The sequence below is a fragment of the Strongylocentrotus purpuratus genome, unplaced genomic scaffold (genome assembly GCF_000002235.5).
Source record: "Strongylocentrotus purpuratus isolate Spur 01 unplaced genomic scaffold, Spur_5.0 spur5_scaffold_20, whole genome shotgun sequence".
Taxonomy (NCBI): Eukaryota; Metazoa; Echinodermata; class Echinoidea; order Camarodonta; family Strongylocentrotidae; genus Strongylocentrotus; species Strongylocentrotus purpuratus.
This window is the reverse complement of record NW_022145606.1, coordinates 16,136,461-16,149,996: the sequence shown is the minus strand read 5'-3', so window position 1 is coordinate 16,149,996 and position 13,536 is coordinate 16,136,461. Positions and strand designations below refer to the sequence as shown.

General features: G+C 36.4%; 1 protein-coding gene across 1 annotated transcript; it reads left to right on the top strand.

Moving 5' to 3' along the window:
• The first annotated feature begins 379 nt into the window (after positions 1 to 379).
• LOC105436656 (fibropellin-3-like) lies at positions 380 to 10,928 on the top strand. The gene is made up of 9 exons (XM_030992552.1): positions 380 to 519; positions 1,757 to 1,925; positions 3,753 to 3,892; positions 6,148 to 6,435; positions 6,769 to 6,879; positions 7,393 to 7,527; positions 9,151 to 9,249; positions 9,727 to 9,822; positions 10,506 to 10,928. The coding sequence occupies exons 1-9, from the start codon at positions 459 to 461 to the stop codon at positions 10,613 to 10,615; spliced, it is 1,209 nt and encodes a 402-aa protein (XP_030848412.1). The 5' UTR covers positions 380 to 458; the 3' UTR covers positions 10,616 to 10,928.
• The last annotated feature ends 2,608 nt before the right edge of the window (positions 10,929 to 13,536 follow it).

The following is a 13,536-nucleotide window of genomic DNA, read 5'->3' as shown; positions in this document are numbered from 1 at the left end:
TTGTATGAATAAGGGCATCCATGGAAATTGAAATAATTTTGGTGTCGTGAATGTCGGCAGCAAATAGCATAAATTATATTAAGTGGCAATGCATTAGTCGTAGGCCTATCATTTTATATACAATTTAAACAAAAGACAACCTAATATTGATCCTTGTGGGAATCCACATTTCATTGTGAAAAACCATGATGCACATACTGTTGCCGGAATGATAAACTACGCGAGAGCCCTCGAATTCCATAAATGCGAAGGTTTTTAGGCAAAATTATTGTGATTTAGCGTATAATTTCTTCATTTTAGTCATTTATTCATTTATTCATTTATTCACTCATTCACTTATTCACTTATTCATTTATTTGCTCATCTACCCAGTTATGGGGAGACCCGTCACTGGATTAGTGTATGATCACGTGCATGGTTGGCTATACTGGGGAGAATTAAACAGTAAGCATACGAGTATGGGACTCAGGCGAGCTGAAATACAATCCAGCACATCAACCGAAGTCATACCTGCATTTAGTAAGTTCTAATCTATATAGTATAGTAATAATAGTAATAATAACAATAGTGATGATGATAATAATAATAATAATAATAATGATGATAGTAATAGTATAGTAGTAATAATGATAACAATAATGATACATATAATAACAAAAGAAAATCGAAGGTAGTTTTGATAAATGTAAACTACGTCGGGTATGAATAAGTACGATATTCATTGAAATGCTTTTGATTTGCACACAAACTACAACAGACACCGTCGTCAATCAGATCAGCTGATAGACCCATTGTTAACACGGTGGCGCCACTGACAAATGAACTTGTAAAATGATTGTTTTCGGGGTCTTAAGTGGGTTGGCTCATCGTCAATTTAAATGAAGTTTGATAATTTTCGCTCGATTTTACAAGTTAAACGAATGTGCTCTTTTTACTCAATTCATTGAAAGTTGAAGATTGCAATGAAACCAAATTCAGTCAAGTTCACAATCGTTTCACAGACACAGAGTCAGACTTGCCCGCGCACAATGTACACATTCTCCACTCTCTAGGTAGCATTCCAGCCAGGTGCAATAATATTGTACAGATGCTCACAATGATGACTAAACTATTGCCGGGATTTCTGTTATTAATCCTCGAGCTTGCTCATACCTCTTTTCCAATTTGCCCATAGAATGCATGATGACTTTATTTTTAAAATATGTTTTACTTCTGATTTGATTTGATTTGATTTATTGGTTTCTTTTTGTCATCATACATTTTCATGAATATAATATGGTTTGATACAATATTTTAAGTGTATATAATTTTATACAGATAATAAACGAAATTAAACAAATATATTGAATGCATAATTAACATACATTAGATGCAGGAGGGCTACAGAAATAAGCAAACTAGCTTGACGTGTCCGCAGCCCTCAACTTAGATACAACAATAAAAATTAAAAATAACGTGAATTGCAAAGAAGGGGAGGGGGGATTATACATTGTAGATGGACACATACTTATTATGTTTTTCGGTGATTGATACACTTAAAGCTTATCTGCCATAGTTTACAGGAGGGATTAGACTGCCCTGCAAGGTCACTGGACAGGTGGTTATCTCATCAACTCAGCTCTCAGTTAACATAAGAAAAAGAGGATCATGGGGGACCAATGGTCACCGATGAGGCATTGTTTGTTAGATAGAGGGCGCAAGTAGCTACAAGTAGTGCAGTGGGCCTTTAAATTGTTATCGTGTTATATAATGACAGGTACCTACTATTTTGATCTGGACAACACCTTCCATACTGTGTACGCGGTGGACAAGGACAGTCAGAACGTGATCAAGGCTGACTTATCAGATGGAGGGGTTAACCCGACGGTCATTACGGGCCTGACAGAATCGGGTGCCTACGGTATAAAATACGACATCATCTACAGGTAGACGGATTAGTATGCGTGTGCTTTAGGCCTTTCTACGATGATGAAGTGGATCATAATCAAATGATTGGTTGAGAGCCTATTTGTGATTGACCGGTCATTAGTAAAATCCTGTTATAAAACATAATTATATAAAACGAATAAACATCATCTTATAAAACAAATAATGCACAACATTTAGTTCGAGCCTTAGTAAAAATTACCCACACTCGGTACCTCGGGCGTGTTAGACTGTTCCAAAGGTACCTTGTGTGGGTCATTCTTACTATAATGCTCTCGCTGCTGTGTATAATTTGTATAACAAAATACACACTGTAAAACTGTGTACGTGTAAAGTATACAGTGTCAATATATTATGCAGGTGTTATACAACATATAAACTGTCAAATATTATAATAGCTATCCTATCACAGAGGTTGGCCAATGCGTATATAGACTTCGATTGTCGCCTATGCTTTATTCTTTAGCTGAATAAGTTCCTTCAAGGATTCACTACTCCTGGGTAAAGGAAATAGCAAAGCCAGAGCCCTGTTTCATAAAAACTTGTTATCAATAACAAGTTACAAGCTACTGTTATAAGCTACTGAAATCATGGCATCTGATTGGCTGAGAGCAAACTTGATATCAATAACAAGTTACAAGCTACTGTTATAAGCTACTGAATCAAGGCATCTGATTGGCTGAGAGCAAACTTGTTATCAATAACAAGTTACAAGCTACTGTTATAAGCTACTGAATCAAGGCATCTGATTGGCTGAGAGCAAACTTGTTATCAATAACAAGTTACAAGCTACTGTTATAAGCTACTGAATCATGGCATCTGATTGGCTGAGAGCAAACTTGATATCAATAACAAGTTACAAGCTACTGTTATAAGCTACTGAATCATGGCATCTGATTGGCTGAGAGCAAACTTGTTATCAATAACAAGTTACAAGCTACTGTTATAAGCTACTGAATCATGGCATCTGATTGGCTGAGAGCAAACTTGATATCAATAACAAGTTACAAGCTACTGTTATAAGCTACTGAATCATGGCATCTGATTGGCTGAGAGCAAACTTGATATCAATAACAAGTTACAAGCTACTGTTATAAGCTACTGAATCATGGCATCTGATTGGCTGAGAGCAAACTTGATATCAATAACAAGTTACAAGCTACTGTTATAAGCTACTGAATCATGGCATCTGATTGGCTGAGAGCAAACTTGATATCAATAACAAGTTACAAGCTACTGTTATAAGCTACTGAAATCATGGCATCTGATTGGCTGAGAGCAAATTTGTCATAGAAATTAAGCAGTTGTTATAGATAAAAACAATTATGAAACGGGCCCCAGATTAATGTGTTGCGAAAAGGAGTGGCTCGGTGGGACTCGAACCGCAAACCATGTGATCAACAGTTTCGGCTTGCACTATAGCTTATGGCCTACCTACTAGAAAGTATTTGACCTGAACCACGGCATGTCTAAATCTACACGATTACAGTTAAACATTGTTTTTCCCTTACCCACATAAAATAAAAGGTATTTTTCAGACATGGTACCACAATACTAGCCTGATGGTATGTTTTCAATGCCCCCCTCCCCCACTGGAAGTAAATGAAGACCAGTGATAAATACTCTAATTTCATATGCTATACACTCAATGCACCTAAATAAATTTAATTATGCCCCCTCCCCTCCCTCGGCTTTCGGCGCCCCCGCCCCTCTCCGCCTGATAATGACTTTTTATAAAGAATCTTGTCATATTCTCAATATACATTTTAAATGTTGTTGATAGTATTTATCGGTCGTCGATGTTTAATAAATAATTTTTCTTTTAGACGGATTTTCTGGACAAATGGAAGGATAATTTGGAAAGGAGACACCGATTCGTGGATAGGCAACGGTGGTTTAAGCAAGGAAGAGTTCGTTGATGTAGGGGCTACAGCTGATATCAAAGACTTATACATCGACCATGCAGGTATATTACATGGAGAGCGAGAGAGAAGGGAAGATATTGTAGAGATATCGACTGCCATGAAAGGCCTGGCTGTTTTATAGTACCCCAGGCGTGGTTCGGGGTCATGGCAGGATCTGCACGTCCCCGAGAGCCAGCAGCCAGGCCTCGAATATTAATGCAGTCGATATGTCTTTTATATACCGAATTGAAATACAAATGTACCAAGAATTCTTACCCTATCCTTTTCTTGAGTAAAGATTGGTTAAAACATCACGGAAAATCTGAGATAATGTCTGTTAATCTTCGATGGAAAGATGACTGAATGTTACAATCATTTGGGAATATCAGACAAAAAATCCTGTATGGTAGGTATCCGCGCTCGCACAAAGACAATTTTAACACGTAAACCAATGGGGATCGCAGCCAAATTTAACAATTTTCCCGGTCCCTGAAACCTTGCGGGAATCTCACTCATGAACTATTGACCATTAATACTGGCATTGTTCTTTCTTCTTTATGGGAATGGCTAAATCACGACTCCAATTTCGATCAATCAGATGGCTAGATTTCTAAAGAAAGGTATATAAAAACACATTAAATAACGATCCTCCTTGCAACAATAAATTATTTTGAGGGCTCTTAGATTTGTATTTCTTTTAGTCAGAAAAATCGTTTTTGTTTGTTTTCATCTTAATTGCATTGACCGAAACAAACTTCGCCTTGGATATTGTGATTGCCCTGGATTTCCATAATATTTATTTATTATATCAGGAAAAATGAGCTACACTTTAAAGTTACTATGTCCCTTTTGCAGCCAACCTCAAATACTGTAGAATTGGCAGGAATTATGAATATGTCATGTATGTCCTATCTGTGAAATTAAAACGTTAACAGTGTCCTCATATTCAAAGTATGCAAGGAAACCCGTTTACTTGCTAGACTTCACTGTCAGGCACTATTGAGTGACTGACTGGCTTTTTTTCTTTTTTGGTAATAACATACATGAAAAGAGTTGTAAAGGGTACATTTTGTCTACATCAATAACCCACTTCTTGTGATGGCCAAGATTAAAGTGATTGAATCTTTGCGCAGCATAAAACGTATGACCATTTGGTACAATTGTCTGAAAATCAAGACTATTACTTTTGGTCTCTATAGCCCTAAAGTCGATTTCACAACTAATAGTCGTTATTTTCCCACTTGAAGACATTTCCAAGCCCCACCTTTTTTAGGGAAGTTCTAAATTAGTATTATCTTTCAAATGCAGTCGGAATTTAACTTTTTCATTTTTTTGGCCTGCAAATGGGACATAGTACCTTTAAGCATGGTTGGTCGTTAACGAATTCCTTTAATGAAATTATGGAAATGCAAGCATTACTTTAAACAAACAGAACTTTTTCTGATTGAGGTGTCATTATTGAAAGGGCAGAAAATGAACTTTCTTGAAAATGGGATTTGAAATTCAGATAATACCGTTGGCCAAATGACTTTTTGGTATTCTTTCTTCAAATTGTTTTAAATTACCCATGCGTGGAATATGAATAATGCGAGTTGCATCAAAGTGAAAGATGAGGATCTAAGCTTGACAAATATGTGTCATTAATTATACATTTTAATTAAGTTATGAAATATCATCCATACTTCTCAGTTTCGTTTTTTTCTGGGACGCACTGTATATCAACGATAAATGTATACTGACGCAAATTGGTTTGTTTGTATAAAAATTGTCTGACTGCTTACAAAGCATGTGTATGCTTGAAAAGTAAGCAACCAATTGAAAGTAAGCAACCAATGAACTTTAATACCTCTCCGATGAGATTTGTATTTGTTAACGAGGATTAATCCCTTACCAAAAGGCACTAGCTCATCAAATTGGTTTCGAACCCGAGGAACTACCGGTTACGAGACCATGCACTGCTCACTGACCCGCCGCGTCTCCTTTGTTTTTTTTCGGATTTTGTATTCTTATAAATTATGTTCAATCATTTTTAGTTTTGATATTTTGAAAGATATTTAAAGAGTGTGGGCTTTTTTGTTATTGCTTCCCCATGATGTTTGAGATTACATGGGGGGGGGGGGGTGTCTGCATGTGTCATTGAAACATGTAATCAAGGAACCTGTCTACAAAGACCACTTGATGTGTTTCCCTTTGGGCGGTCGCTATAGACAGGTTTGACTGTATAATACTAAGGACGATTATCATGATAGGACTATTACTACTTCTAAAAAGAATTATAAGAAGAAATAGAAATGTCAAAAACTCTTTTCCTATTCAGAATGCCGAATATACTGGTTTACTCAAGAGGGCGTGATCGAATCAATACAATTAGACGGCACCAATCGTCAAGTCCACTACTCCAACCCATCGACAAACTATGCTCCACGTATCATCCAAAAGTTCGGCGATATCATGTACTGGATTGACTCAGAGCGTCGCGGTCTCGGCGCCATCAACCTCACCACTGGAGAGGAGGTTGGCTTCGCGGGGGCGCTCCTGACGAACGGAGCAGATACCTATCCTTTTTATTTATGGAATGGATTCACAATCTCACGCACGGGAGAAGGTAAGAAAGTGTGTACCCACAAATTGGTGATATGTGCCACCCTGTATATTAATATCAGATATAAATAAATAAAATAAATAGTTGTGCAGAATAATGGCCTGTACAGCCCGTTATTGGCATGTGTGCGCCTGTTTGCGTGGATTTATCTCTGTCACCCTCCCCCGGCCCCTTTTACAATCTCTCTCTCTCTCTCTTTCATTAATTACCAATTCTCTCTCTCTCTCTCTCTCTCTCTTTCTCTCTCACACACACACACACACACACATTCCACTGTCTCGATCTGTCTCCATCTTCTCATTATCACCTCCCCCTCTCTCTCTTTCTCTGTATCAGTCAATTTTTGCTACTTAGTCACGTGTCAAGGAGGAGGAACATGCACCAATCAGGAGACAGAAGCCGTGTGTACGTGCCCACCTACTATGACAGGCGCTCGATGTGAGATAGGTAGGTGGATGTTTAAGATATACGTCTCGAACGACTTTGGCTAAGACCGATGCTGGAATTCATCATGCAATTATAAATCTAGGGAGGTTGGGTCGGCAGTTTCCATGTGCAGAAGGTCATAATTCGCTGACAACTGACTTGGTGGAAATACCATTAATGAATGTACACTTTAACACACAGCAAACTCGTAGTCTACTCAACAAATACTCGTCTATCGGAGAGTCTTCGGGTGGTGCAAATGTCAGATGAGAACTTTAGCATATGATATGAGGAAAAGACCGAGCATTACACTAACCTAATTGTTGATCACAAAACTGAATTAGGCTAATCCCGCTTGTTTATAGCTAGAATTACAAGAGTTAGGCCTATCTACAAAATTATTGGTTTTCATATAGAAGGGATATCCGTGTCATTGCATATGTGTGTGTTGATTTTTTTTTCTTCTTCAAGATATGATTAGTTCTGTCCAGGTAAAATTGTACAATTTCCAATTATTTTTATCTAATCCCACAGATATTGACGAGTGTTCTGCAGAGACCTATCCGTGTGATCTAGCTCAAGGAACATGTCATAACACACACGGATCGTATGAATGCGGATGTGAGAGTGGTTATTATATATCAACAGGAACACATTGTATAGAAGCAGGTAAGAACCGTCTTAAAAACTAGCACTTAATTCCTCATGTCCTCATTTTGACTACGAAATGTATGTAGGCATTAGAGGGCTCCATTTCACAAAACTTTTCATCAGTGACAAATGACGGTTCTTGTTATAAGCTACTGAAATCATTGCTTCTGATTGGTTATCAGCAGATTTGTCACTGACTTTTGTCATTTGTCATTGAAAAAAAGGCTTTGTGAAACGGGCCCCAGATATGTTTCTAAAAACTGAGACGACCCTATTACCCTATATACCTGATGATAAAAGACGGTACTGTATGCAAACTAGGTTATGTACATTAGTTGCCTTTAAAAGCTGCAAATGTTCCCCTCCTACTGATGAAAATAACGCCCATCTAATATTATCTATATATTGAGGCTTCCAAGTGGTACATCAGTGTATATCTTTAGCGCAGTACCCGAATGGCAGATCAACATTGTTTTCGTATTGCTCTATCATCCGGGAACTTAAAGTGTCGATATAATATTGCTTAATTACAGAATCAAAATTTGTTATTGTGCTAGTCAGCTTGATATAGATAATAATAATATAGTGTAGCTTCTGTTTGTGTGATAAATATTGCTCTCGCTATGACAATATGCTCTTGTATCAAATTCAAAGTCATCCACTATTATTATTATTTATTAAGTATCATCATTCATAATTGCCCCGTCTTGTAAGGAGTTGTAATTGATTCGCATCGATCGAAAATTGAAATCAATCGCAACTGAGTGCTTTCATTAAAGGTAATAAAAAGTTTTGGGAATTTGGAAAATTGGGTGGATAGTGATTCTTTACAATTTTGATATATTTGGATGCCCCTGTAGATGTATTATAAGCACTAGAAAATTTAGCCCCAAAAACACTTCTGCTTTCGAGAAAAATTGAATATAAAAATTTACCGGTGCTCCCGGTAAATTTTGATAAAATTTTGAATAGCACCTACGGCCGTACAATGGTAGCTGCGACCATGAAAATCTCAGGATATGTAGTTGTGATGTATAATTTTCAAACGGGAATAGCTAATCGGTCGAGTGTAGTCAAGAAACATTATTGTATAGCTTTATTAATACCTTGACGATTAAATCGGTCGAGTGTAGTCAAGAAACATTATTGTATACACTATGAACATGACTGACAATGAGAGCGGACAAAATATACAGTTCCTCAGGTAGACAAAGGAACATCCCTTCACAGCTATTATGTAAAAAGGTGAATATGCATGTGACACCTGTTCTACACATGTTTACATAATAGCAGTAAGGGATGTTCCTTTGTCTACCTGAGGAACTGTATATTTTGTCCGCTCTCATTGTCAGTCATGTTCATAGTGATAGCTTTATTAATACCTTGACCTCGAGAGGGAGCTATACAACATAAAGAGTTTAAATTTCAAAACTTTAGACTCGATTTCAACTGCGACAACGATCACTGAATATTGTAGGATCGCATATGCTCCCAATATGTTCATTTGAACCAAATTCATGACCCCATACCAAAACTTTGTATTACCTTTAAAGAGAGGAGATTTGAAATTTGCGATTGACTGGAGGAACACTATATTCTTTGCAAATGTTCAAGACGCAATATTATTGTTAACCTCTACAGAAATCTGCGATGTAGATGATGCCTGTTTCCATAGAGGATCTTGTGCTAATGACACATGTTTCTGTGTACTTGGCTTCCTTGGACTCAACTGTGAAATAAGTATGTACATTATGCAAATATTTGTGTGCGTGTGTGCGTGAAAAGGTGGGTGAAAAGTTTGAGATGGGCCCCCAACTCTTTGAAGGGTTAGGTAACAAAACATGCTATATTTCTTTTTATTATCTTTGCTTTTCTTAATCATATTATTATTACTATTACTATTATTACCAATTTGATGATGATGAATATAGTACTAATATTGTTGTTATCATTATTGTTATTATTATAATAACTATCATCATCCTCATCATTCTTCTTCTAAATTATTATTATCATTGTCATCATCATTTTCATTAAGAAAGTTATTATGATTCTTTTTGTTCCTGTAGTCGTGGGTACAAAGATTCTTCTAATGTCTTCATGGATACACGCAGTGCCGGAAGAAACATCTGACTTAATATACCTGTTTAATGTCATTCTTTATATTTTCTCTGCCCGCCTTTTACTATTGTTTTACTTTTCATCGGTTATCAACAGTTGACTGTGATACGAATCCATGCAAAATCGGGTCTACATGCAGCAACAATGAATGTCTATGCCCATCTGGATTTAAAGGAAGTACATGCGAATCAAGTATGTGGTTTGTCACTTTGAATATGTTATTTGGCTTTCTTCGGATCATCGGGTCATCACCTTACATGACCTTTTGTTAAACGAAATTTGAAGATCAGGCGACCTTTCGTAAATTTCCCGTAGGGTTTTCACAGAGTGTCGGGTAAATAAGAGTAGCCCAGTAGTAGATGAGAAGGATTGTTTTCACAAAAGGCCGGGTAACACCACCACCCAACCCGATGCGAGGACCCGATAAAATAAAGGAAGCCTTATTTTAGACCTTTTGTCGTAACAGGTTGAATTGTGTGTCTCCTTTAGTCTTTCCATAGGTTAATTTAATCATTTTTGTGTATGCATATGTTTATTTAGTAAGTTATTTTGTTATTTTATTAGTTAATCTCATTCATTTATTAATCTTAGGGCAAATTTACTGAAAAAAAATACCCTATTTCATTTATAAACAGATTGATCATTTTGAAGTATATTTCCCTCGAATATTCCCCCTGAATATTAGACACGGTCGCAAAGACCTATACAATATAGACTTAACATAAATAACAAAGGAGCGTTTTGGGAACAATTTTTCGTTATAGTTATCGTCGTTACCGACGAGGTGTGACCAGGGACATACATCAACAAAATAATTCTTTTTTTTTCTACCATGTTGAAAGTTAATGAAAGAAAACATTTCTGTTTCTTTGCAGTTGACTGTATCAACGACCCATGTATGAACGGTGCTGTGTGTGAAAACAACTCATGCAATTGCCCGGATGGTTACACTGGACTCACGTGCTGGTATAAGATCCCGGATTAACCATAAACCGTTCCTGGCTTTTTACCAAGCCATTAATATTACTATAATAATTGAACCTTTAATACTGCTTATGCTATCATTTTGAACAACAACAAACAATATGCTACTTCGTACCAAGATAATGTTGGCCTTATTTTAAGCCACAAAGCTAATTTATTCCCACTCTTGCAACTACATCTATTCGAAACTATGAGAACTCCTTTCTCAAAGGACATTATGTAAATGGAAGACTAGGCCTGTTTTTTGTTTTCCTGGCTTCAATGGAAACGAATTCAAGTAAATAAATAAATTAGAAATAAACAAAAGCAACAAGTTCAACAACAACAAAAATATAGAATTATATAATGTGCATTTATCATATACTGATTAATGTATTGGATTGAATTTGGTCATATTATAGTCTTCAACAAAAAACTTGTGGTATAGAGATTAACCAGTATCATTTTACAAGAAATATAGAACGTATTAAAGATGTTATTCATTTTCAGAAGAAAACAAAATCACACTGTGTCATTAATTGTCATGATTGCCAATTAAATAGTTTCACTACAATAACACTGTAGGACAAACTGTAAGTGTGACAATATAACGATTGGTTCTTTGGTGGTTGTCCGACAATTGCTCCTACACCAATTGCTCCGGGTCAGGGTCTTACACCACGCGAATTCTTATTTATCAAAATTGGTAATGATCTCTTTAGCGCTTTACAGATAATATTACCCCAGTCATCGGATTAATTTACGGACGATGTGCACCATCTCCACACTCCACTCCCTGGAGAGTATTCATACCATATGGTCATCGTGAAGGGCAGGCATACGGCAATTACTAATACAAAGGATTTCGTAATCTTAGGTCCCCTATTCTCTCCAGGGTACGGAGTGGCAAATGTAGATTAATGCCTTGTCAAAGGACATTAGTGCCGTGTTGGGGATCAATACAATACCTAATCATAACCCAGCTAACTCTGAACCCTATTCTGATCCCATTTGCAAAACTTTGACGAATTAAAAAAAAACAGGATTAATTGTCCCTGGAAAGATCTAATTTATGATTATTATTCTGTTTTGCAACACAATGGTTTTGCAAAATTGGCTACTTGACGTCCCTTTTAACACTGATATAAATATAGAAATACATATAACATTTTTGAAATAATAGACTCTATGTTGCAATTCATACAATACTCAAGTACATGTACACTAAAATATCGGGATGTTATCGTTAACGAATGAGAAAAACGAAGAATCATGCAGGTGATCGAGATGAGATGACGGAGGTTACGCCTACACAATTTGAAAGCAATCGGGCTGGGGATTTAACTTAAGGACCTAGATTTAAAAAAAAAAACAAGCACTGCGTGCAAAACGATTTGGATTGTTGGCGTAATATATAACGCGAACAAGAACAAAACATTAACGAAAGTCGTCAATGCAATTAAGTGGCCATTTAAAACGCGCCATGTCTGTCAACTTGACACTCCTGGCGCAGGTTTGGATAACATGATTTTAATATTACAGTACAGTATAAGCATAAATTGAAAAGAAGCTAATGTGTGTGTGTGTGGGTGTGGGTGTGGGTGTGTATGTGTGTGTGTGGGGGGAGAGAGAGTATTTTCATTATAGAAAAATGTCTTTTTCTATAACTCTGCTCGAAAGATTGAGTTACAATAGACCTACACATTGATGGAAAGGGGATATTTCCATACCTATTGTTTAATACATGTATAGCAGAAGCAGAAACGTTATGACTATGAAGAAAAGTTAAATATCTTGTATTATACAACACCTACGTGGATTTGTCATTTGATTGGAGGATTGTTGGTCACATGATATTCAATAGATGGTATATTGCACGGTCGTGCATTTTTGGTTATATGCGCCGTGCATTTTTGGTTATATGCAGACTGCGTACCTCTCTGCCGTGCGCGCGCGTATCCCTGCGTGTATCTGACGCGAAGGCAATCTGAATGTAATCGAGAAGGCTTGAATCCAACTTGAATTTATCTTTAATATAAGGAGTAAAGCATAATTTGTTGATTAACGTTCTATTAGATCTTCTTCGATGTTGTATAAAACAAATAATGAATGTATTTCATTCGTTCAATGGTGCGAATATTTTCATTCGTTGAAAGATTAACATTAATTCTATTCAACTCGGCTGACGCCTCGTTGAATAGAATGTTAATCTTTCAACTCATGAAAATATTCGCACTATTTAACTCATAAACATTCATTATTTGTATAATATTCTTATTTTAAAATAAACCGTAATTAAGAAAAAAAAATCGTCATGAAATGTTCAAAAGAGTTTTTGTGATTTAAGCGCATTGGCCCCATCCCTTTTAAAGGAATTTCTCATGCATATATGTTGCTGTTGTTACATCGTCATGATAATTAAAATTTGCAGGCTTACCCAGACGTTATGTGTCTGAACGAATTAACTTAGAAATCATTATAAAAGACAAATGTCTGTGATGTGTTGTGCTATTTAATGGACATTTAATTTTCATTATATTAATTTAATAAGCGTCCGGACACTCAACCTACTTCCTCATACATACCAAAGTAAAGCAAAGCAAAGCAAATCAAATAATTAATGACTACTCCGGCGATGGGACTTTTGGGACAACCTATCTCCGAGGAGATAATAGTTTGCCCACCTTCCAAAGTAAATAAGTTGAGTATTTGCTATGATTGTATATCTAATATCAATGATATAATAGTCTCTAGTAGACCTCGGTCCAAACCTAAAAGTTTGGGTTTAAGGCAGGTTCGTACAATAAATTGTAGAATACGAAAACCAATATGAAATATAAAATGCAGTAATATTAATTAAACCATAGTGATCTTGGTGACTTTAAAGTGAAAACATAATGCCATTATCAACAACTCCGCCCCTCCTCCCCATTAATAGTCAAA

Bases quoted from the DNA above. Each gene is read 5' to 3' on its own strand.
- LOC105436656 (XM_030992552.1), top strand. From the start codon at position 459: ATGGGACTCAGGCGAGCTGAAATACAATCCAGCACATCAACCGAAGTC. The intron at 520-1,756 runs GTAAGTTCTAAT...ATATAATGACAG, and splicing joins CGAAGTCATACCTGCATTTA to GTACCTACTATTTTGATCTG. The intron at 9,250-9,726 runs GTATGTACATTA...GGTTATCAACAG, and splicing joins TGGACTCAACTGTGAAATAA to TTGACTGTGATACGAATCCA.